The sequence below is a fragment of the Colius striatus genome, chromosome 5, assembly GCF_028858725.1.
Source record: "Colius striatus isolate bColStr4 chromosome 5, bColStr4.1.hap1, whole genome shotgun sequence".
Lineage (NCBI taxonomy): Eukaryota > Metazoa > Chordata > Aves > Coliiformes > Coliidae > Colius > Colius striatus.
In genome coordinates, this window is record NC_084763.1 from 49,931,708 (window position 1) to 49,956,824 (window position 25,117).

The window sequence follows — 25,117 nt, forward strand, 5'->3', positions numbered from 1 at the left end:
GCTCTGTTATCAGCACTGTTTTGGTCACAGATCCACACCGCTGCACTGTTTGGGCTTTGTGAAGAACATAAACTCCTTCCCGGCTGAGCCCATTACAACAGTTTATATCAGACAGTCTGCAGGTTTTCTGATATTTTTAAAGTAATTCCATGCTATAGAGATAAAGAAGTTTCTTATTCTTCTATTATAGTTCATGATTCTTGTTCTTTCGTTAAGGTTGTCTAACATTGTTGCTGTGTTGCTTTTGAGTTCTTATGAACTTAATGCTCTTTGGAACAAGGGCTTGAAAGAGAATTGCTTGTCTGTTGTTATGAAACTTTTTGGGGTTAAAAATTGGGCCAGGATAAGGTATCTGAATGTCTGATTTTATATCTTCAGAGACTTGCTTTGATTCTTGTATCATTTTCTCAAATCCTTTCTGAATTGTGCAATCACTTAATTTATATGTGAGGCAATTCAAAGCTGCTACAGGGAATTATATTATCTTTGCAATAGTTAGCTATGATTTATGTATTTTTATTTTGTTTGTCAGAATATTTTCACAAATGTGTAGGATGTTTCTAGTGTTTTATGTGCTAGTATGACTCACTGATGTTGATATAGTGCTTTGGGGGTTATAAATGTTTGCATATATATTCTTACATACACTTATTCTTTACCTATGCCAGTAGTTCTGTCAAAAAGGCTAAGTTTAAGAAGTTAATTTTTTGGCACCTTGTTCCTTCCCTGCTCTTTATTATTAATAAAAGCTTTATTTTGATTTGTGTGCATTCTGCATTTTGCTACCTCATTCTTTCCACCATCAATGCTTTTTGCATGTACTTTTCAAACAAAGCCCATCTGTGGGCTCCAAGTCTTGCACTGGACCACTACAGCATAATACATCTTCACTGCCTAATTGTCAGGCTTAATTTTTTTGATAATTCCTCCTAAAATTTAGATTGATCTGTCTGTGCAACAGATCTGGAATAAAGAAAAGAAACATTATTTTAACCTGTTCTGTACATAAAATTTAAGTTTAGTGCTTGCTCAAACAGCTGAGAGATGTGCAGTGACTGAGTATGTATCCAGAGAGTATTCATTTGAATATAAGCATCTGGGTAGCAAGGTAGTTCCAAATGGCTTAAATGTGTTGGTTGTCAATAATCTCTGTTCAGAAATTGGAAAAAAGAAAGTGGAAGCAAGGAAGCTGAAAAAAAGTAATTTTGAAGTGGAAAAGTGAAGGGGAAGAGGGGACAGAAAGACAAGAAAGGTATTATGATATAGAAAAGGGATAGGAATGGAGAAGATTGGAAAAAACAAGTCTTAATGCTCTGTATTTCTTTGTCCCTGTTTTGTGTATTTAGTTGCTTTGATGTACAGAACATTTGAAACTCCATTAATTCTATCAGTTTTCTGCATCTTCAGTGTAACTTATTGACATTGATGGGAAACTATTGTTTCAAAGCAGTTTCAGTGAACTCTGCTTCAATTTGGTGACACTTTCAGTATCATCTTTAGAAACTTTCTATTCCTATGCGTGAAGCCTTAGGTACATCAAGTAGTTAAAGACTACTTTTCTTCAAGAACAGAAAAAGGAGGTAACGTCTGACATATTGCATTTTTTGGATGGCATCACAATATGATGAAGATCGTCCATTTTGGAGCACCATTTTACATTTTGCAGAGGTATTCTAGGTGGAGAACTTTCTAAAAGATAACTAACAAATCTTAAACTGTAATACTGATCAAGCTACCCTTTCTAAAACCAAGTAGGTGATTTGTGGGATCTAGTAGTGTTCTGTAGAGCCTTCCAGAAAAAGTCCTGCTTATCTAGCTGTCCCAGAGCTCACTTAAATACTGATAAAATTATTCTTGAATGTTGGGGGATTGGAAACTGATGATATTATTCTGTGCACACTCTTATCCCCCTCCCCTGTGTTGCTTTCAGACATATCAGAACTGTATCTGCAAATTAAGAAACCAGAAAGGAGAACTTATTTATAGGATTCTTTACTTAAGAGTTTTGATTTTTTCTGACTCAGAAAGCTCACTATGGATTTTGAAGTAGTCCAGGCTTGGGACACTGCAGAAAATTTATTTCTGCTCTACTTTGTTATAGAAATCTTAATTCAATCGCTCTGGGAAAATCCAGAAACAATTTCCCTTGCCAACAAAATGTGCCAAAAATTGTATAAATTTGCAAATGATTATTTTTCCCTCTTGAGGCATATCTGTACAGTGTACTGTCAGTTTTTGCAGAACCTCGTAAGTCTTCCCAAAGTACCCTACAGTGGAAGGAATAGGTAGTCATTAAAAAAAAACCAAAACAAAACCTAAATCCCCAGCAACTTAGTCATCTGTTCAGCAGAACAGTTTTATATCTTTTATTTACAATGCATAACTCTTGCTTTAACAAACTCGGTCTCATCTATGAGTAGATTTTCATGGCTCAAGCTTACACTTAAATGTCAGAAGAACTTAAAACAGATGTACTGTATTTTCTGTTTTTTAAGCATGATAAAGTCCTTTTTTCTCTGTACATTTCTATTAGAGAGAAGGCAATAGTATTAAAGTTACTGGGCATCCAGTATACCACAGAATAACAGATAAATTTGCCTTTCATATTAAATAGTTTTCTCTAGAATGAAGCTCAAACAAATGACTGCAAATAGGAAATATTTCTTTGAGTAGGTAATGCTCTCTTATCTAATATTTTAAATCCACTCTTATACTTCTCCCAGAGTGTTTCAGGATGCTTTTAATTTCTGTTACAGTTTACTTTCATTGAGTGAGATTTGTAAAGGGGCAAAGCACTTGCACCACTTGGTCCTGTTTTACTTCTCATTTTTGTGTTTGCCTAATTCACACTGTATTCATTTTCATCAATATGCTTACTTAATGTAGATATTTAAATTTCAGTTTCTACTCGTGTAAGCATTGAGTTTTGGAAATAGAATGCAAGTTGTGCATATATAAGCATATTTTAGGAATTTCAGATTTAGGAAAATAATTAAGTGAAATATGTCATGTGGAGAGTTTGCCAAAATGTTTGGCTGTGTACACAGTAGTTTTTCTAAAAGTGGTTGTTGTAAATGCAGTCATTCCTCACCCTGAAGTCTGGGAAATTCAAAGGCCACCAAGTGACTTTGCAAGTGTGTCCTGTTGTCCTTGAAAGGTAACAGATATGACCTAGTTCCCAGTGACTAGGGAAAGGCAAGTGTTGTACACATCTTCAAAAAAAGCCCCAAATGCAGCATGCAGAATTAGACGCCAATCAGCCTTACTAAGATCTGTGGGGAAAATTATGGACCAAAACCATCTTGGAACATGTTTTTAGACACATGGAGAGAAGAAGTTGGTTGAAAACTTTTTTTTTTGTTTTTAATTTGTCAGTTGAATTGCACCAAATCTTCTGTCTTACTGTGTTCAGGAAGCTATTATATATAAGTGCTGCATACCTTATGAATACATTAGTTATCCAGAAGTTTGAGGTAGGCTGTAGCCGTAGGAGAGCAGTAGGAAGTAACATTTTTATGATACATGTGATAATTTTATGCTGATGTGAAAAGTAATCAGTGTATTTTGTGTTGATTGCAGCTTTGTGCACAAGCCAGTGTGTTTAAAAATTTCTTAGGTAATTCCTTCAAATTACAAGGAGGTGGGAAACAAATATTTTCATATAAAGATCTGATTTTAGAAAATAGATTCAGCTAACAAACAAGGGAAAATATTATCCGTTAAATTAAACTAGATATTTTGTGGAAAAAAATAACCCACCTGTATTGCATCTCAAATGGAACTATGCTGAGATTGCAGTGTCTGTCACCACAGAACATGTAATGCTTTTCACCAGTCACTCGTTGTGACAGGACAGTAAATTAATGAAACTTCCAACCTGATGTAGCGAAAGCTAGTATCTAGGACTGATGTTCCAGTCCCCTGATCATCTTGATGGCCCTAGAACTATTACTAGAACTGTCTAATAATAGTTAGCTTTTCCTATTTACTTGAAAAATGAAAGACAAATATCTAAAATGATGAGTGTCAGGAGGTTGAGACATCCCTTTTCCCATTGTATCTAGCAATAGGACAAGGGGTAATTGGATGAAGCTGGAACACAAAAAGTTCCATTTAAACATAAGAAAAAACTATTTTACTGTGAGGATGATGGAGCCCTGGCCCAGACTGCCCAGAGGGGTTGTGGAGTCTCCTTCCTTGGTCATTTTCAAGACTCGCCTGGACACGTTCCTGTGCAACCTTATTTAGGTGGACTTGATTCTGCAGGGGACTAGATGATCTCCAAAGGTCCCTTCCAACCCCTACCATTCTATGATTGACTTCTGTTTTTTGCTCTAGATTTGGTTAGGCAGTTACACTCTACAACTCTGTAATTAAATAAAATCTTAACAATTTTTATTAAATGCTTTACTGAATTTCAATTTAACCCACTGTTGGGACTAAGGAAAATTTGCGTGCAGACACGTACTGGTTATAGACAGAGCTAGTAACTTGTTAAAGTTCCTCCTTTTAAAACTCTGTTTTATGTTACATGGATTTACAATTTAGTAACATATCTTTTCAGAGATAGATTAAGCAAAAATGTCTCAGCATTTCTGGGAAAGTAAAAGGTAGTGTAGGCAACTGTTTCTGACCTCAGAGTTGTTGGAAGTTCAAATCAAGATGTTGGCTGAAACAGTCAAAAAAATGGTGGATTTAATAATTTTTCATTTGCAATGCCTTTTAATTTCACATTCATGGCCTAGGTAAATAACAAACTTTTGCTAAACTCAGGGAGCTACTGCTTCATGTTTTATTTCATTTCTGGGCTTTGTAAGCTAGAAATATGGTGTTGTCTAGTCACTTGTACTTTTGATGACATTCAATATGGATTAGTCTTACTTTGCTGAGTAAATAATGTCTACACAAGCTGTGTAAAATTCAGGCTCATGTTCTAGAGATAAAAGTGCTTTGAATTTAGTTTCCAGATGAGGTACAAATGCTCACTGTTCAAAACAAGTAATTTTATGCTACTGTAGTGTCTTCATCTTGGTGACTTCACCTTGATGTTTTGGAACTTTTATATCCTTTAACCAACAATGTACAGAAGTAATCTTATTAAGAATACAGAAATGATGAAGGAATCAACCCAGACTTAGATTTTGCTATGTCACATTACATTAACAGAACATCATGTGGCCTTTACTTCAAAGAACCTATAGCCTAAGTGAGTAGGAACAGATGTGGACTTAGAAAGTGTTATGAAGCACAGCAGAAGATGGAAAAAAGAGGCAAGCACAAGTGGCCTTGACATAATATTGTCTTGTCATGGATGTAGTTGTTTAAATTCAAAAGAAAGGTTTGGGGAGAAGGCTGAGGGAGTACCCCAGCAGCATGCCAGGGAGGGGTAGGATATTCGTGTATTCACTGGGATTCGTGTACCCCAAGGATACAAGAGGCTCCCCAGCCAGGTTCTGTGCCCCACAGCCTCTGCCAGACTTTGTCTTCCTCTCCTTGCCAAGCACAGAAGTCTCCAATTTAGCTCCTTCTGCAACTCCTCCAACCATCTGGAGTCCATGCCTCCTTCAGAGCAGTAGAACTCAAGTAGAAATCTAAGAACGGGGGTGAGTGCATCAGCTCAGACTACTGTTGTCTTCTTCTTAAAAAATTGAATTAGTATTTGTACATCTGTGCGTCTTCAGAAAAATAACAAATACATTTCAATGTTTCATATAGTATGTCACACCATTCTGAAATAAATTTTAAGGAACTTGATGGAAGCTTTAGAATATTTTGGCTCTTTAAAGCTTTCACACTGGAAAAATCTAAGTTTTGAAACACATACTTGCGGAGGAGGGAAGAGGCTGGATATTTAAATGATGGTATATTCTTTCCCCTTTTGAAAGAACCAAAGCACACTACATTTTTAATGTTGATAACTCCCCATTAAAAACTTTAAATGCTCCTAAATGACTTTAACCTGCTGAAGGACTGCTTTTTTCCCCTTTCAGATGTGTTAGAATTTGTATTAGCACTATTTTGCCCTTGTTTCTGAATTATTTTAATGATGGCAGCCTCTCCACCAAGCTGTCTGTCAAGATGTGGGTGGCAGGCTATTATTTCACTTCATAAATCATAATTTACAGGGTTTTTTATATCCATCTTGGGGATAAACACTTTTTGCTTTGTGTTTTCAGCAGCAATATAAAATGTAATTGATACTTAAAGCAATATGTTAGAAATACGGACAGAAAAAACCAGGAGAGAGAAATCACAAATGTTTAGTTTTTCTGTGGGTTGGTCTACATACTGAGAATTTTTTCCATCTGATTTCATATTCTTAGCACTTCAACAGAGGATGATGATGAATTACATTTACATGATGGCTGCCTGTAGGTTACTGTAAGGATGTTTCTTTAGTTACAGACACTCAACAGATCACTTAGCTCAAAGGAATAATTTTGTATCTTTTCTTGTGCTGCTAAATAAACTTCTTGCTTTGTGCTATTGTCTTCCAGATTCATGAAAAACTGCATTATTATGAAAAACAGAACCCAGTGCCCATACTCCACGGTGCAGCAGCCTTGGCAGATGATGTAAGTGTCCCCTGCTGAGATCACTGGTACCAAGTCTCCCAAAAAAACTGTCTGCATGCAGAACTCCTCATAGTGCAAACACATGAATGTAATCCTCTGAGCTGAAATCATAAGAAGCTGCAAATGTTTCCAAAGGTGCTGTCATCACCGGGCTTGTTGCTGATATTACTTTGATTTTTATTCACTTGCTTGTTGTAAAAACATTGCATCTAGATAGCCTCTTGTTCTGCTTTAATAACTACGTAATAGAAATTAGAGGTTGGAACTCTGCTGGGAGAGGAAAAGCTGTCAACTATTAGTGTTTTGAGAAAGTCACAGACAAGAGGAATGCTTTGGAAAAATAAAGACAAATGAGATAGCAGCACTGCTGACAGGACGTGAAAAATGACAGATAATACTCCAGAAATGAAGCACATGAAATGCCAAGGAAGGAGGCTTGTTAAAAAGAAAATAATCAAAAACTATTAAAGAAAAAGTACAGTAGTGATTTATTGATATTGGAGCTTTCCAAATTACCTTCATAACCGAAAAATAAATTGTAAAAATGGTCGTCATTGATGGAGTAGTTAATTTCCTGTTACTATAATTTTTATTTTGAAGAAAAAAATCCAACCTGCCATTTCTTGCTATTTGGTTAATTCTGGGATTCAGATGAATTGTGCACACACCTGTATAAACTATGACTGAACCTGAGGTAGGCCAGGATAGAGAAAGGTTTAATAAACTGCGGTTTAGGTGAAATCCAGAAATCTTTGTTGCAATTGATGATCTCAGGTTGTTTTTTGGAAAAGGCAGCGTGTATTAGGATCCATTTCAAATACAGCATGTTTGAAACCTCACGTACTTTACAGATGTTTTTAAACCTTCACTATCTTTTTATATCATTATTAGCTGTTGATTTTTAAATTTTACAAATGATTGGATGTTGTGAATTGAGAATGGTAACGTTTCACCGAAAAACTAAACGTATTTGAAGTCTGCTGAAAAAAGGATGCAATGTAACTTAATCATGTTTCAGTAGGAGGAGAGCTATATCCTGTAACATACCAAGTATAATAATGCATTAGCTTTGACATCAGGCATATATTAGTAATATTTTTTTAACCTTCAAGTAGCTTTGAATAATGTTAGTAGTAATTTTAAAAATTAGAAAGCTGGTTGAAATTCGCTTCATTATGTTCTTGGTGACATATTAATAATCCTTGTTAACATTTGTGTTATGGATCTCTGGGCTAAAATTCTTATTAAGAAGAGTTTCTTATTTTTGGATGTAAAACTTAGTTCTTGATATTTTCAGAAATGCTGAGCAATCTCATTCTTTGTTCAGCCCCATTTAAAATGTATACTTTTGGAAATCCCCAAATTAAAGTACTCTGTCTCCCCTCAGTTGAGAGAGGTTGGGTTTTTAAACTCTATAGAATCATAGAATGGTAGGGGATGGAAGGGACCTTTAGAGATCATCTAGTCCAACTCCCCTGCAGAAGCAGGTTCACCTATGTAGAAATTGTAGTATTTTTAAAATATACATGTGCTGGGACATGAGTGTCTGTAGACATCTGCCTATTTTTTAAGCACTCCCTCTTTTTAAAAATCCTCTTGCTGGTTCTTCATTTTTGCATATGTGTAGCTGAACAGCAGGTTTTATGGGTGCCATCCCCTAGAGTGAGGATGCCCTTTGGCAGCTGATGTTGAGCTAACACACTGCAGGATTTTCAGTGTTTCAACAGTTATCAGCAAACTGTGAGTAAGCTCATTTACACACAGTGGGTTTTGTAACTCCAAAACCCATGAAGTTCCGGGATTAAAGTGCTGTTCAGTTTTTTTCATGTTTGTCTGCTAGTTGTCAGCTTCAGGGATTTAAGAATTTATTGGTGATATAAACCACACTTTTATTAAAATGTAAGTTAATGTTTCATTTTCCTAACAATAGTAACTCTACCGTAGTTAAGCAAGGGAAGATATTCCTTGAAAAACTGCATTATATTCACTAATAAGTGAATATATTCACATATATTCACTAATAAGTGAATATATTTCATTTCATGTTTAAAACCCAATTTTGAGGTGCTGCTAATGTAACTAGAAAATGTTTAAGGAGTATATTTTCATTCCTGAGTTATTTTTTAAAGCAAGTTTAGAGATAACAGTTGTGGTGAGGCTTCTCAAAACTTTTTCATGTTCCTAGCTGCTATACCTTCCCTCTTCTCATGCCCATTGAATTTTAGGCTGAATTTGCCATTAGAGGTTTGGTTTGCTTCTTATTTTGGAGCAGCAATGTCTGACACAGGACCTTTGATTTCATGCAAATGTTCTAAACATTGCTAGAAGTATAGCTATATATGGCAAACAAGGCCTCTATGTTGTTAGAAAGACTATTCTGGTAAAGGAAGTTTCAAAACTTTCTCCAGAAGCTTGAAACTCTTAGGCCTTGGTGTTCCTCATCTCACCAGCCTCACTCCACATCTTCCCCTCTCCCTTGCTTTGCCTTTCTCTCTCTATTGTGGCAGCTCTTCATGAAGAACTTGGTAAAGTGCTATGGTTTCCTCAACAGAGAATCATAGGAGAGATTCTCAGATAGCATTTCCCGCAGTCTTTGGCACAAGAGGTGATCAACACCGTGTCAGTATCCCCAGAGTATTTCACATACTGTGTATTGCTGCTGGTAGCTGTCACAAATTTCAGCACTTCAACAAGAAATAGAAACACAGTCCCAAAGTTCTAGAAGCACAACAAGCAGCTCTGGTAATGTGTTTGTTACTCTGAAAACATGGCTTTGTCTTCCTCATCCTCTTCTATCATAGGATGTTACGTGTGCCTTTTAATATTTTTTATGGAAATATTTGGAAAAACTTTGTAAGTGACGTGGTTTTAAAATATTTAGTTTATCTCTGAAGAAATATTTTCTAAATTATGAGGTTAAAAAGTCTGTTAATTACAAAATATTTTGTTTTACACTGTTCTAAACCTTATGTACCCGAGTTTGCTTTTGCACTGCCAAAACAAACACCAAGTCTGCTGAAGCTGATAGGTGCTTGTGCACAACTCATCTGAGAGAGAAATGCTGAAGCAGTCATTCTTACCGGTTGCTTACTCTGCATGAGTGAAACACCAATGAAAAGATTTTATTCTGTAGTGATGAGTAGTACAAGGAAAAGAAGGAAAAGACAACCAAGGAGACCCTATGTCATATACCTGCTGTCATTCCTGTCAAGAGTATTTTCAGCTTTCCAGAGCTTTTCCGTAGAACAGCAGACTAGATTGTAGTCAGATTACCTCAATATTTGGCTATATGTGCCTGAAATATTTCATTCTGACCTTTCCTACAGAGACAGTTTTCTAATCTTTTGGTATTAAGACACAAATATTGTGAAGATTAGCATTGATGTACTTGAAGGACGTTTTTATATATGAATTATAGTGAAAAGGCTGTGGGACTGTAGGTGATGAATTCTGGTTCCAGTCCTGTTAACCCTGTATTAACTTGAAGGTTAAAAAAAATAGTATTCAAACCCTGTCTGATGTCTGTGATTGCTTCTAGAATTATCTATGATATATAATTATGTAGAATATACTTGATCTATTTATCTTGAAAATGTATACAAAATGAAAGTACAAATTTAAAATTAGGCTAGATGAATAAAAGTACTTGCTGCAAATGACCAATCATTCTTTCAGACATTTTTATGATGCTGATTTAATGCAAAGAAAACGAGTGATTGTCTGAAATCACATTTTGGATTATGAACTGTGTAGCTTCAGGATTTTAAACTGAAGTTCAGCGTTGTGAAATATGTTTTAGCTTTTCCTCCTTCTGGAAAAATAGTTCAAGTCTGAAATCCTGCAGTAAAATATGCCTCTAGAGTCCAAATTAGTTGAGAATGTCGTGATAAGAAAAACTCAAGACACGAGCCAAATAGCCGTGGGATTAAATATTAGACTGCTGCCCTATTGTTCACCAAACCACAGTTTTGTAGTAGAACCAAGCATAAATTACAGATCTTGTTGTTAGGACATTGCTGGTGCATTTTAGGGGCTTGAATTGCTGATGACCTGTTATAAACCATATTATGATTAACCCACTTCACATTTAACAAGCTCTTTCTAGTGTATGTGTAAACATAATAAAAGGTTCAGATTGCTTGCACTGTAGGGGCACTTTGCTTTCTTATCCCAGTCCTAAACAGCACAGCTACTGTGGGTTTTTGGAAGCAGTGTGGATTTCACCACCTCATTCAGAACTGTTTTTTATAGACAGTGTCAAAGTTTGATCCAGTCATTTTTACAAGCAGTCCTTTGTCTGCACGCAAAGGACCTTTCACTTAAATGAAGTGCTGGGATTTGCCCCCATCGCTATAAATCAGAATGTGATCTGGCTGCACCTTTGCCAGAAATGATTACTTGTGTTAAACTGAGCCAAAAGGCCTGGCTTAAATCTGGTCCACCGAGGGCTAGAAAAAGAAGTGCAGTGATTGATGGTGTTTTTCTTCATGCTGGCTTCTGTTTGAACACAGTGGAAAGTAATAACAAGATAGATCTTGGGTTGTCACTGATGCACTAAGTAAAACAATGCTTTGGTAACGGTCTTTGTCTCAATTCCATCTCCCACCCAGCTGGCTGAGGAGCTGCAGAGCAAGCCCCTGAGCAGTGAGATCAGAGAACTGTTGAAACTCCTCTCAAAACCCAATCTCAAGGTGAGGATGTGTTGCACCTGCAAAGCGTTTTCTGTGTGGGTGTCCATGTCTGGTTCCTCGGGCTGCATGGGAGTATGTCTGCTTTAACAGATACGTGTGCTTTTAAGGAAGTATGTGATGTTAATCGAAAATAACTGTTCTGAAGAAACACATTTAATGTTGCCCATAAATTATTATCCTGTTACTGATATTTATAAAAGGAATTCAGTGGAAAGCTATCACTTATTTCATAGAATCATAGAATTGTTTTGGTTGGAAGAGACCTTTAAGATCGTCGAGTCCAGCCTTTGTCAGAGCCCTATCAACCACTAGACCATTTCCTTAGGTGCAGCATCCACCCATCTCTTAAATCCCTCCAGGGACAGTGACTCCAGCACCTCCCTGGGCAGCCCATTCCAATGCCTGACAACCCTTTCAGGAAAGACGTTCCTCCTCATATCCAGCCTGAACCTCCGCTGGTGCAATTTGAGGCAGTTTCCTTTTGCTCTATTGCTTGTTACTAGGGAGAACAGACCAACCCCCCACCTCAACACAACTTCCTTTCAGGTAGTTGTAGAGAGCAATAAGGACTCCCCTGAGCCTTCTTTTCTCCAAGCTAAACAGCCTCAGATCCCTCAGCTATTCCTCATATGAGACGTGCTCCAAATCCTTCACTAGCTTGGTAGCCCACCTCTGGATCCTCTGCAGCACCTCAGTGTCCTTCTTGTAGAGAGGACACTGATAGTAGACCATAGAACCATTGAATTGCTCAGGTTGGAAGGAGGTTATCTGGTTCAATGTGCTGCTTAAAGCAGGGTCAACACTGAGTTCAGAGCATGTTGTTCAGGGCTTTCTCCCATCAGGTCTTCAAAAAGCCTGAAGACAGATATTTCACAAATACTCTGTGCAGCCTCTTCTGATTCCTAATTATGCTCCTAATGAAATCTGTTTCCTTATATGCACTTCCCTTGTGTATAATTGTTAATGCATGCTATCATTTTATTTTTTTACTCTAAAGGGAAGGAAGACTTTACTGCTCTAGATGCATATTGCAAGGGTGATTAAATGCAGCAGTTGATGATAAGTTCAGAGGAAAACTGTAGAGTAGAAAGGAGCTCTTTTTAAAGACAGTTGCTTCTTTAAATTCTCTGTAAAACACTCATCTCAAAACCTGAGACTGCTATATCTTCAAAGGGCTACAGTTACAGATCCGTTATGCCTCCTCTTTAAAGATCTTTGTGCAGGTAGTTATTCCATAATTTGCAAAGTGACAATCTGTTTTTCTCTGAAGGGGTAAGCAATGCCCATGGCATATTACAAGAGGAACTGTTGGTGCATCAAATTGCAGAGGTGCTAAGCTTCACTGTAGGTATTGCCTTAGTGACAGCCCAACACGTTTCATACTTGGGAAGCTTTAGTGGATTGAGTTTGAAACAGCTCTTTTCCCACAAACCCCCCTTTCCCTCTCCCTTTCTTGCTTTCCCTTTCTCTTTCCCAACCTGATGTCTTGCTCACCTCCCTCACTTTCTCTCATTTGCTCACTCACTTGCTGTCTGTTCGTTAGAAGCATTAAATGCAATGTGATAATCTTAGTGGGATTTCAAGGAAACAAAGTGCTTTGCCCTCAGAGTGATTAATATGGTTGAACAACTGTAGTAACTTATCAGATGTCTGTCTTGGCTGCAGGGGGAGATGACCAACTGCAGGATACAGAGCCCTTTGCATGGCCAGACTGCCTAATGCTGCATGTTTCCCTGCCCTGTATAGCTTGCAAGTGTTCTTGGGAGTTAGGGGAAAGAATTGACAGCGTGTGTGGTATTTTCGTGTAGCCATCGTGGCAAACATGTCAAGCAGAGATGGCAAATTATCACTATGCCCTCCACTATCACATTGACCAGGCGAGTGTACTGCATTCAGTAAGAGGCTGTTTAGTTGAGCTGTTTCTATTGATTTCTTCTGCTCTCCCTTGGGCAGAAAGGGAAAAGAGGAAGTTACTGTTACTCAGTATTTCCAGTTTCTCCCCAGAGACTCCCTCGAGTCTGTTCTGAGCTTATTGCATAAAATTTTCTAGCTTTTCACTACTAGGTTGATGGCTGGAGGAGGTTTCCTTATGTCCTTGCAGGTTCCTGGGGAAGTGTTGTTATTTCCCACGCATCTGAAATCACTTGGGATAATTGCTCCATCTTTTCCAGTGATGTTGCATAGGCTTTATCTAAAAAGTTTTATGTGGCTTAATTTGGGGTTGACTTAAGCTGGTTGTGTTACTCTGCAGGGGAAACTTTCCTCTCCTAACGTGGCTTATAACTTCAGTGTTAATTGGAGCCAAGAGGAGAGTTTCCATTTTCCTACAGCTCTGCTCTAATGTTCATGGCACCATGAAAGATGGTTAGGGTTAGTACTGAACTACATCACTGCTTCTACAACTTTGGTTGTGTAAAGGAACAGGTCTAGCAAAGTGATTATAAGTGATTATAAGTGATTATAACTTCACAGGTTTGATTAACACATCAAAGGCTGGGAGACATTTCCAGCAACTGGATGATCAGATGAAAAGTTTTATAGATTTCATTCTGTGATATGAAATTATTTAGTGAATATATTTCTGAGTGTTTGCACCTGATGAGTAGAGCTTTGATAAGTTTATGGTGTATTGTACACCATATGATTTCCACACATACATGTGGAAATCACATATAGATGTGATTTCCATCTATAGAGAAATGTTTTAGAGAAGAAAATATTTTCTCTGAGGCGGTTATATTTATCAGACCTGAGGTTTTCAAAATGTCCTAAAAGTCAATCCAAGGTTATTCAGGTGCATTTTCTTTTGGAAAAAAAATAAATCAGGCATTTCCAACCCTTTAAAAACTGATGCCATGTCCTGTTACAGTGAGTGGGTTTTTTTCCCTGCTCGAAAATGTGTTATCCTTTCCTATAGTTAAAGGAACTTACAGTGGTTGTGTTTTATCGTTTCTGGTAAAAACAAAACTCTGGAAGTAGAACAGAGCATGTAGCCCTGGGAAATCAAGTGGATTTGTTTATCTGTGTGTGAGAAATTGCATTTGCATTCTAGGTTTGAAATGTAATTGCGGAGTCCCATGGATGCATGCCAGCTATATATATTTGCTCTGATTTCCAACATTGAATAAAAACTCAGAGTTTACATTGTGTAATCCTGCTCTACCTTGTTAAAGATATCAACAAGGAGAACAGTATTTCCACACCGTAAAACCCAAACCCAGTTGAATGCAGTATCTGATTTCTAAGCAAACCAGAAATCAGCTCTTTGAAATGCATCTTGTTATCTCTCATTCAGAAAGCCTAAGTATAGCAATGTATATCTTCAGCTCTTTTCCATCATAAGCACAAGTGTTTGATCAAATATTTGCAATCATTTGGGGAAGATCATTATTAATAAACAGACTTCCAGGGCACATGTATGCAAATTTAAAAGGTGTGCTAAGTAGATTGGTAAAAAACAACCTAAGAGTTTAACATGTCAAACTATGGAAAATAGCCAGAATGAGATGTACTGAAACTTACTTTGCTGTGCTTGTGTTTCTTAGAGCTATGAGGTATGTGGGGATTTCGTTTGGTTGTTTTTATTAAGTTCTGGTAAAATACATACCTTTAAAGATACCTTAAAGATATAAACCATAAAGAAGTATAAATTCAGTCAGGCCAGGCCAGCCTGCAGGTAGTGCTGTGCAGCACTAACCTGAATGGTGTTTGGATCTAAGCGAGGGCACGCTTGGACAATTTGAAATGCTGGCTGATTAGGCTTGAATCTGCCCGCCATAGCTCTCTGTAAACATCTTTTACATTTCTGAAAGTGAAATTTCAGTCTTCCACTGTTGTTTGTATTTCCTGGGTATTGTAGCAGTAGCACTGACTGACTGATCCTGCATTGCAGTGGGACAGACTGTGGAAAGCCCTTGAGCTGGCAGCATCTCCCAGATCTTCCTCTCTCCTGCTCAGGTTTTGCCGGGCAGATGAGCTTGATGCACCTGTAGAAAACTGAGCACAGGCCCTACCTGCTGGCTTTTCTTCTGATAGACTTGGTTAGACTTGCTTTTAGTCCTTTTCATCTGCTCAGCCCAGAAGCTGTTTGCTTTAAATTAATTGCATATCAGATAATCTGTGTAGAGCTACCACAATTTCCATTATAATCTTTAGGTAGTGTTGTATGTCTGTTATAACCTCACATGAATGAGGAACTGCATGGAAGATTTTATCCTGTGTAATTTAGACTAATGGGTTGCATTTGAAGGAGGTAATTCCTGGTCTGTGTGGGAGCAGGTACTGACCCACTCCTGGCTTTTTTTTAACCCTATTTCAGGCTCCCTTGCTTATTTCACAAAGCATTCCAAAGATGGTTTGTATTTTCAAGATTTGGGTTCTGTACTCTAACTTTGTTGATAGATTTGTGTTGAAGTTGTATGATTTTATACATAATGGAGTGAAGCATGATGAGGAACTTATGTAATATACTGGTTTCCATGTGTAAAAGAAAGGAAGAAATGTCTCAGCTTCCTTTACTTGTATCAGTGTTAAAGTTACTTAATGTACATTGTAAATACACAGCAGATTAAACTTGACATTACGTTAAACATCTCTTTTACAGGGGGCTTAATTGTTTTATATTTCCTTTAACATCAAGACTAGATTATGTAGTGGGGATATACACAAGGAAATGTGGTTTCTGATTTAAGATACTCCTGTGTGTGCTTTTGTAAAATATATGAAAAATATTATAAAGAAATAAGTAATCTCAGCTTTAATGGTTTGTAATTTGTTGAAATTTAAGGAAATTATGTGACAGCAAATGGAATCTATGTGAAGAGGGGAGTTGTACAGAGTTTTGAAAATAATGACAACGTTTTTTGAAATTATGATGAATCAGATAGGCACCAGTGCAATTGAGAGAGAAGTCTTTATAGAGCAATTTGGCTTCCTTATGAATCTGGAAGTATTACTATTGTCTGAGAGCACTACCCTTTAAAAAAAATTAACTAAATTATCTAGAGACAAAATACTTTATTTTTCATTGTTATGCAATTATATGAAGTAGGATATACAATTGGAAGACTTAAGATTCAAGAGGTTTAAACAAAATATATCTAAAAGGGAACTTAATTCTGGATTTTAATGCACATGTCACAATCAAGTCAGCAAAGTGATCTTATCTGCTGGTAGAACCATGGAATCATTATGGTTGGAAAAGACCTTTAAGATCATCGAGTCCAACCACTAACCTCACACTGCCAGGCCCATCACCAGCTTCATTGCCTATCTGTGGACACGCTCCAGCTCCTCAGTGTCCTCCTTGTAGTGTCCTTCCCTATCCCTGTCTTCTGCCTCTGGTGGACGAGTGCCCAGAGAAGGGCAATTTTTAGTATTTGAAGACTGAGGCAGAGAAGACATTAAGTACCTCAGACTTTTCCTCATCCTTACTCTCTAGGTTTCCCTCTTCATCCATCTTAAAGGGGAAGATTCCCCTTAGGCCTCCTTTTGATACTTATTGTCTTTTACAGTAGAGGCCAGCTTAAGTTCAAGTTGAGCCAGGGATGCAAAGGGGAAGAAGGGAAATGGGTGCTAAAGCTACTTAGTCACAGGGCAGAACCCGAGTGACAGACACCATAAGAAAGGAGATGTATTAATATGACAGATGATCAAACTAAGAATGAAAAATCTTTAAGAGTTCCAAATTCTCTTCCACTTTTAGTTAAAAAGCTTTCTTGAATACTAATGCTCACTTTTGTTTCTAACAAGCTGGCAAAAGCTGTGTCTTTTTTTGGGACAGTGCCATTGCAGAAGGGTGTAATTGCTATTTATTTAAAAATTATTTGAAATCTTGAAAATTAAAACAATTAACTGTAGGATTTAACATATTAGGCACTTATTTTGTTGATATGTCTATAAACAAAAAAGGCTATTAAAAGTATGGACCATTTTGTGTCCACCAAACAATGTTTTCCCAGTCATACTAACTTTGAGGGAGGCTTGCTATGCATTATTTCGATCTAACTAGCTCTTAACTTCATGTTTATACTAGCAGTTACATTCCTGATCATTACATATTGAAATGAGCAGTTTACCTCTTGAAGTTAATCCCCGTTGGGGTAAATTTAGTGTGTTTTAAATTCATATGAAACATGTCCTTTGTGTTTGTTGGTGTAATAGGCAGAACAATAATTATTTTAAAAGCTTATGGCACTGTGCTAAAACTATTCTGAAGGATGTTTATACCTCTTAAGACTCAGAGGAAATCAAGCTTTTTTTAACCTTCTAAGAATGTCAATGGTGGTTCTGCCTGTTTCCGGCGGAGTTTATCTTCTGTTTATGTGTGCTGAAAGGTTTGCCAGCTGCTAGTCCGAAACACAAACCAGGTACCTAAACAAGGGCACAAGGCAGGACTGTGAATTACTTCAGTGTGTTCTGGTACACAAGAATGTAAGGTATTTGAATCACTTTGGGCACTGTACCTGTAGCCATAGAGGGAGCAAGTGGTGGACACACTTGAAGTATTTGTCTTGGCTTCTCTTTCATTACAGTAGAACGAACAGAATTTTTGAAGTCATTTTAAGATAACTTGTAGAACGGAGGGAAAGCCACTCATATGGCTGGCAATGTTTTCAGATGAACTTATCCATGGACAACTTCAGTGTGCTGTTTGGACAAAATAAAGGTTCTTCAAATTGTTTTCATTTCTCAAAAAATTGTCAAATGATAAAGATGCATACCGCAGAAAATTGTACATAGGATTTATGCTTGCTGCTTTATTTGCAGTTCATCTGAGGTGTCCTTGACTTTCAATTTCACAAAACATAAACAATTTGCATTTGGAACCATTTTCATCTGATAAGCAATACCTTGGCTGTCTTTCAGAATAGAATCATGAGTTAAACAAAACGAAAACTGCAGATAACGAAGCCAGAGCACTTTCTTCTTCATATAAATGTTTCCTGTATTTGTTTAAGTTTCTTTAAGAAAATAAACCGTTCTTCTTTTAGCTTGAAACATACCTTTTCTATTGTCCTGTCCTGTTCTATTTTGCTAGTATTTACTGGGAAGTTTGTAAATTCTCAGCTTATTTGATAAAGAAACTTCTGATACCATCATCCCTTACATCTGAGACTTACTGGTTTTGCACAGTGGCCTAACAGACTGTTTTGATCAAAGTGTTGCTTGTTCTGTTAAAAACCCAAACATTTTATCAGCAGAGCCTTGTAAAGCTGCCTTACAGCCACTGGCAAACGTTGACAATATAATTTACTGTGCAGGAAACAGCAGGCATTTTTTTTTGCAAGAACTTCAACATACAAAGCACTCAGAAAATATTGGGCTATAATAATATAAAGCAGAATCTGTTCTTACTTTGAAATGTTCATGTAGCATTTCTTGTGACATGTAATTAAAAAAAAATTAATCTAAACTTTGTCTTCGTTCCAACATGACTTTTGTAATCAGTGTTGCTGAGGGCTTTCCATTGGGACTTTTTCATCAAAAGATACAGTTTCTGCAGAAGTCAACATTTTCCACTGGAAATTGTTGGGATTTGTCTACAACTACTCAGGTTTTGCATCTGAAAGACCCAAATACAAATTTCAGGTCAGTTAACATCTGAGCTACATTTGGGCTGTTACGATATTCCAGGCACTTGGAGGACCTTTGGCCCAGTCCCGTTGGAGACCTGTCTTCCCGACTGCACCAATGTTTTCTATATTCCCTTGTGATTTGGGAGACTATTATCCCCATCTTTGTAGTTATTCATGCTTACATATGGTAGCACAAACTACAATGTCTGTTCAGGAGATGGCATTTCCCATGACTTAGAACTATTTACTCATCAGTTATCTTTGAGGTTTGCTGATAGGGCTGGTTACAGGAATTGTGCACTTATATTGGGAATTTTGAGTATAGAAACTAGTTTATTCATATTTTAATGTGGATGTCAGGAGGATGGGGTGACATTTTTTCCTGTAGTGTCCAGCAGCAGGACCAGGGGCAAAGGATATAATGTGGAGCACAAAAAAGTTCCACTTAAACACAAGGTAAAACTTCTTTCCTGTAAGGGTGAGGGAACCCTGGCATAGGCTGCCCAGGGAGGATGTGAAGTCTCTTTCTCTGAAGCTTTTCAAAACCCTCCTAGACGTGTTCCTGTGTGACCCGATTTAGGTGGACCTGCTTTAGCAGGGGGGTTGGACTAGATGATTTCTAGAGGTCCCTTCCAAAACCCTACAATTCTTTGATTCTATATGGTGAGCTGGACTACATTGTACTTTGCATGTCAGTTGAAATCTTACCTTATATAATTCTCATTTGAGAAATCAGATGCCACTAATATTTAAGTCTGCAAGAGCCTGCTTGATTTTGGATAGCAAACTGAAATACCAGCAGTGAGAAACATACAAGTATTTTCCCCCTAAGTGATGTATGCAAATTACTGCAAGCAGGGACCACAGCATTGGTGGTTTGATAATGCTGATTGATGGATAGCCCATAGGTATTCTGAGCATACCAGTCATGAAGCTGGGGAAGAGGAGACAGTACTGAGGAGACTTCTGTTGGCAAATGAATGAGATCTTTCTGCCCAGTGTTTCCTGCCTTTATACTGTTTTTGCTTTTAAACTACTTGCCACTTTGGAAAGCCCTCCATCACACATTTTGGCAACCTTGTTAGGGGAAAAATAGATTTTATTCTTAACTTTTTTTAGCTTTAGATCTTGAGTTCCTATTTCCATTTCTGCTTGCGCCCGTAATTCAACGGAGATTTTATAGAAAACCTATTTTGGGTGGGGAGTGTTGGGAGAGTGTGGTGGTGTCTGTTTTTGGAATGTTCATGCTACTGGATTGGAGTAAGTGAAACAAAAATGTAATAACAAAATAGTCCTTTTAAATACAAGAAAAAAACCCCTTGATTTTTTTACATCTGACAGGGAGAGAAAATCAGAAAGCCATTGTGTCACACAATGTGGTAGGAGCTGACAGCATACATACAACAATATACAATATATCATAAGCATAGATATAAAATGATATAAAGGAGATGAATGAGTACTGCACGAATATATTTACTTAACAACCATCATGTTACCCTGGCAATGCTCTCAGGTCTGTCTTATGTGATAACTCAGCTGATGTCCAAGTGGCAGCTTGTCCATCAGTCTTCTCAGATGTATGGCTATGAGAATGCATGCTACCAGCCAACATAAATAAACAAAGTGACAGATAAAATAAACAAAAGTAAAACCAGGCAAGTTGGCAGCAGAAAATAAAAGATTTGAAAAGTAAACCAAAGGAATTATTTGGTTATATAGTCAGACTTTCCCACATGAAGGAACCAACTCTAACCTGTGTAAGAACGTAGTGTTCACATGTAGCAAAGTTGGCAACATTACTAAAGCTGGTAATTTAGGAGGAGGAAAAAAAATCACTGAGGATAAAATCACAGCCTATCCAAGTAGCAATTCTATTCAGATAGTGAAAATGGAGAAACTGTGCAATATGAAAGAAATAGTCCCTTTTTTATTTGTCATCTGTTTTAGGCTGCTTTTTCCTTCAGCAGTGCTTTTCCTCAGCACTTGCCAGACCATATTCTATTTGAACTCTCCATTCACTTATTCAACACTCTTCTACATCATTGATGTCAGTAGTCATCCAGTATGGTCTTTTAATCATTTTATTTCCCCTGCTTTCTACTTATTCCTGGATTTCTGCTCAGTGGCAAGACTCTCTTCCCATAATTATGTAACTTGTAAATCTACAAGTACTTTTATCATAAATATTTTAGAAAATAGTAAGTTTTTTTCTTATACCTGCTATTTTGTTGGCCTTTTTCAAAGTATGTTATTGTTTAAGAGGTAGGATTTATTCTGTTGCACCACATCTATTTCAATATTTTGTAATTCTTTAGTTAAAACTTTAATAAGTATTTAGAGAAGTTTTACTTATATAGAATGGTAAAGGATCATACTGGGGCTTTTCATTTCTTCAGAAGGATACTTGAATTTAGTGCAATTGATAAAAAGAAATCCTACTTCTAGTATTTAATATGGGAAAGGCTTAAAGGAGACAAAAGTAATTACTTTAAAACCTGGACTTTTTCAGTATTTTTAGTTAGATATCCATGCAGTATGAGTACTCTGCAGATGAATTTCAGACTTCTTTATCAGAAATGACTGTGTGTTACTATTTTCAGTGTATCTTTCATTTCTGAAAGACTCTTTTTCCAGAAAGGGCAACTGCAACCTCAGCTTTTATTCTTGAGTTTATATTTTTACTTGATTTCTTGGGGTTGGGAGAGGCAGGATAGGCAGTTTTTTCAGGTGATTTTCAACCAAGAAAAGATGCTACCAGTGTAGACAATATTGTTAGGATGCTGCCACTTCTTCAAAAAAGGAATTGATCAAGGACTGCCAAAATATTGGAAGAGTGTTCCTGTCTCGGCATTTTCCACTCTGAAAACCATCTATATGTGCTCTTGGAAGTCACTTAAATAGAGCTTAAACCTTCAAGAACATTTTAGCTACATGAATCATGTTGGAATGTAAAAGAGACCTTGTTCAGATTCTTCACTACTGATTTAAAACCAGAGCTTATTCTGCCATTACCCACAACTGACGAAAAGCATAGAGCTGTCATCTGGAAGAATATTAACACCTTTACCAGATGACATGGACAGGCTGCATGTTTCTGTGAACACGGAGAGTAGTTTGAGTTTGGAAATGTCTCCAGGGGCCACAAACAATGAGCCAGAGGAAGTGGGAGTCTGAAGATGCAGAAAGTTCATTTTTCTATTAGTTATTGCCGTCTGGCTACCAGCTGCAGGTAAACCCATCAGTTCAGATTGGTGAATCTGAAATCAAGAAACTACATTTTCAGACAAGGAAATTAGTCTTTTGTTAAAGGAAGTTCACATAGTCATGAATAAAATCCACCATAGTAAAGAGGAAAAAGTAAGGTATGCTGAATATTGATGCAACTGAGATGTTGCTATGCTAGGAACATTAATATATGGTAGATATTAAGAGCACAAAACCACACATGTACAGTATGTGTTTTAGATATTTTGAATCTCTACTGTGACCCAACAGCATCAAAATCAAATTGCAAGAGGAAGAGATTTAGTTCCCAGCTGTGCACAGGTTTGAACTAGAGGGCAGCTCTGGTTAAAGTACAGATGGGACAGTCTCAAGCATGGAATTTTGTACATATGTAACTGCTGTCTTCTCATGTAGTATAGAATTTCTGGGGATTTTCTAGAGAATATATAGGAAAAATTTAATATTTGAAGGTTTGAAAGAAGTAAATTAACCCTGAGTTGTTTTGATTTTTCTTCAGCATAAATTAATGCCCTATGAGAAACAAAAAATTATATTTAAAAGGCCTTCTTTCATTTTTCTTAACCATCACTGTCAAAGGTTTTGTGCTTGTGTCGATTGAATAGTAGCAAAAGTTAAATTTTTATTTCTTTGAAAGTTGATTTCTTCAATATTGTGTACTATATGTATTGAACCTGTGAATTCTGTTCAGAAAACAAAATCTCAGATTGCCATAAAAAAGTGTTTAGATTATTGCACCATCAGAAAGAATGGTATTACATTTCTGCCTCATAGATGATTACCGTAGCTTGTGTGCTCATTCACTGGTTCTATTGCCAAAAAACATCACAACAGTTCACTGTTATTCCAGCCATCCTCTGTTTGGTTCAGGAGCACTACTGAGTTTCTCCTGCCTGTAGTTTTATTGCTTGCTTCTGCTTCTAGATTATGCTTCATGCTTTAGCCAAGCTGGAGAATTCAGCCAATATGATTGTTCTTATCCATTAGTTGAGATGCCTATTCTCTCGTGCCTTCTTATTATCTTACTAACCCTTACTTTGCATCAGGATTAGGTTGGCACATGCTCCCTTAGCAGGCAATGTACATGTTTAAGAAACTACCACACGCTACTGTTTTCTGATGGCTGCTTTACCACCCCTTTGCCAGAGAGTGTAATCAGTGGGATGGAATTCATTGGTACATCAGTGTAAAGTCTGTTTTATGTTCTCAAGCTAGTAGGTTTAAAGACTAATTGTCCTGTAGAACAAGAAAGCGTCTCTCCCAGTTCTGATCTGCCTTTTCCTCTGTTAAGTTTTTGTTGCTTACCTCTTGTCCTTATATATATATCTTGATTCAGAAATCTATGTTTTTAACTCTTTCTTCTCCAAACTGTTCTCAAATCAAACTGTTTTTCTGTGCCTAGAGCCTGTATGCCATCACCATTACACTTCAGCTTTCTGCTGGTTTTATTCTGCTTTCTAAATTTTTGCACCTCTTTGGTTGTTATGCCTCCTATGCTTCTCCTTCCAGTCTGATGCTCTTGATGGACTTTCCTTGAGTGGATGCAGTCTCTTTCCAACTCTTCCAGCTTCCCTTCTATGATATCTGTTGTTGGATGACTTCATTCACTCGATTTTAACTTTATGCAAGTTACTCATACATCAGTCTCTCAATCTTGAATAATTTTCTCCACCAACACTTTCATCTTGTCTTTTTGTATTTCTTCTGTAACCTTATCACAAAGGAAAACATAATACAGCGAGAGCTCTGCCAGATAAGATAGAGGGCACATTGGTGTAGTTGCTGATGATGTTACTTTTCTCCTCTGGTGTAACTTCTCTGTGCCAGCCTCAGGGGAAGTTACTGTCACCATAGCAAAGCCAAGAGGTGGAAAAATATCTCTACCTATCGTACCTAATGAAGTTTATGTTGAACTGTCAGAGAGGGTGACCGATGCTAATCTGTGGACTGGGGCAGCAAAGTCATGGGCCATTTTGTTCCATTTTAGTGACTCTGCTGCTTACTCCACAGGCAAGGGAACCAGCAGCTGAGTTGGCAGTATCACAGTCACTGCAGCTGTTGGTTTTCTTAAAGGTTGTTTTGAGTTCCTACAAATTTTCTGTCGATAATCTTAACTATTAATTATTTAGTTTTCTAATCTTACTTTTGCAAGTACCATAAAGAGGCTGCCTTTGTTTCTTTGTCCTTCCTATCTTGCTTCTTTATTTAACTTACTGTTTCTAAAACATTTTTCTAGACTAGCAAATGCAATATATTTATGAAAAGTAAAGCTTAAATGGAGAGAAATATTTTTTAAAAATGAGATTTTAAAAACCTAAGGAGCTGTGTTCACAAGTAAGGGGCTGCTTGGATTTTTTTTACTCTTACAGATCTCAAAATATAAACAGAAGCAAAAAATAATATGAAATTTGTCATTGTTTTCTAGAGGGCTCTACTTAAATGATACACATTTTTCAAAATAGAGATCTGTTTTCATTAATAACATTCTCAATTTAAATAAACATTTAAGATTTCGAAACAGCTTAAGAAAAAGAACTTTGTATGTTTGCAATGTCAGATTTTCTTTGTGTAAGTTGATAGTTTAAAATTTCAATTTATAAACTGTGAAATGATCAGTGATAGCTTTAATATGAAAAATACAGCACTAGTTATTAGACATTGCAGAGGTCTGATGAGAGTATTCATTTCCAGCTAGATCATGTCTAAGAATTTAGCTGAACATCAATATTTATATTTAGGTAGTGCAGGAGTTTGAATCATACCTTCTTTCAAGTTCTAAATAAGGACCATGTTTACATTAGTGAATCATAAGCATAAAACTTAGAGCTGAAATAAAATCTTTTTTATCCAGAGGTGCTTAAATATACATGACCCAAATCTTGGATCATATATGCAGAGTTCTGAAGAGCTATGTATTTGGAAACAAAACCAAAACATTAGGAAAAAAAAAAAAGAATTAACCTGCACTTCTTCTTGGGATAGGTAAAAATTAGTACTTTTGTGTACTTTTGTGTACATAAAGAGAACA

At 36.9% G+C, this 25,117-nt stretch overlaps 1 protein-coding gene across 2 annotated transcripts in view; it reads left to right on the forward strand.

Moving 5' to 3' along the window:
* Positions 1–25,117, forward strand: part of MPP7 (MAGUK p55 scaffold protein 7) — a 154,267-nt gene that overhangs the window by 79,162 nt on the left and 49,988 nt on the right. For both annotated transcript variants that reach the window (XM_061996951.1, XM_061996952.1), the window contains exons 5-6: positions 6,498–6,575; positions 11,186–11,266. In XM_061996951.1, coding sequence (XP_061852935.1) covers positions 6,498–6,575; positions 11,186–11,266 — 159 coding nt within the window. The remainder of the gene's footprint in view (positions 1–6,497; positions 6,576–11,185; positions 11,267–25,117) is intronic.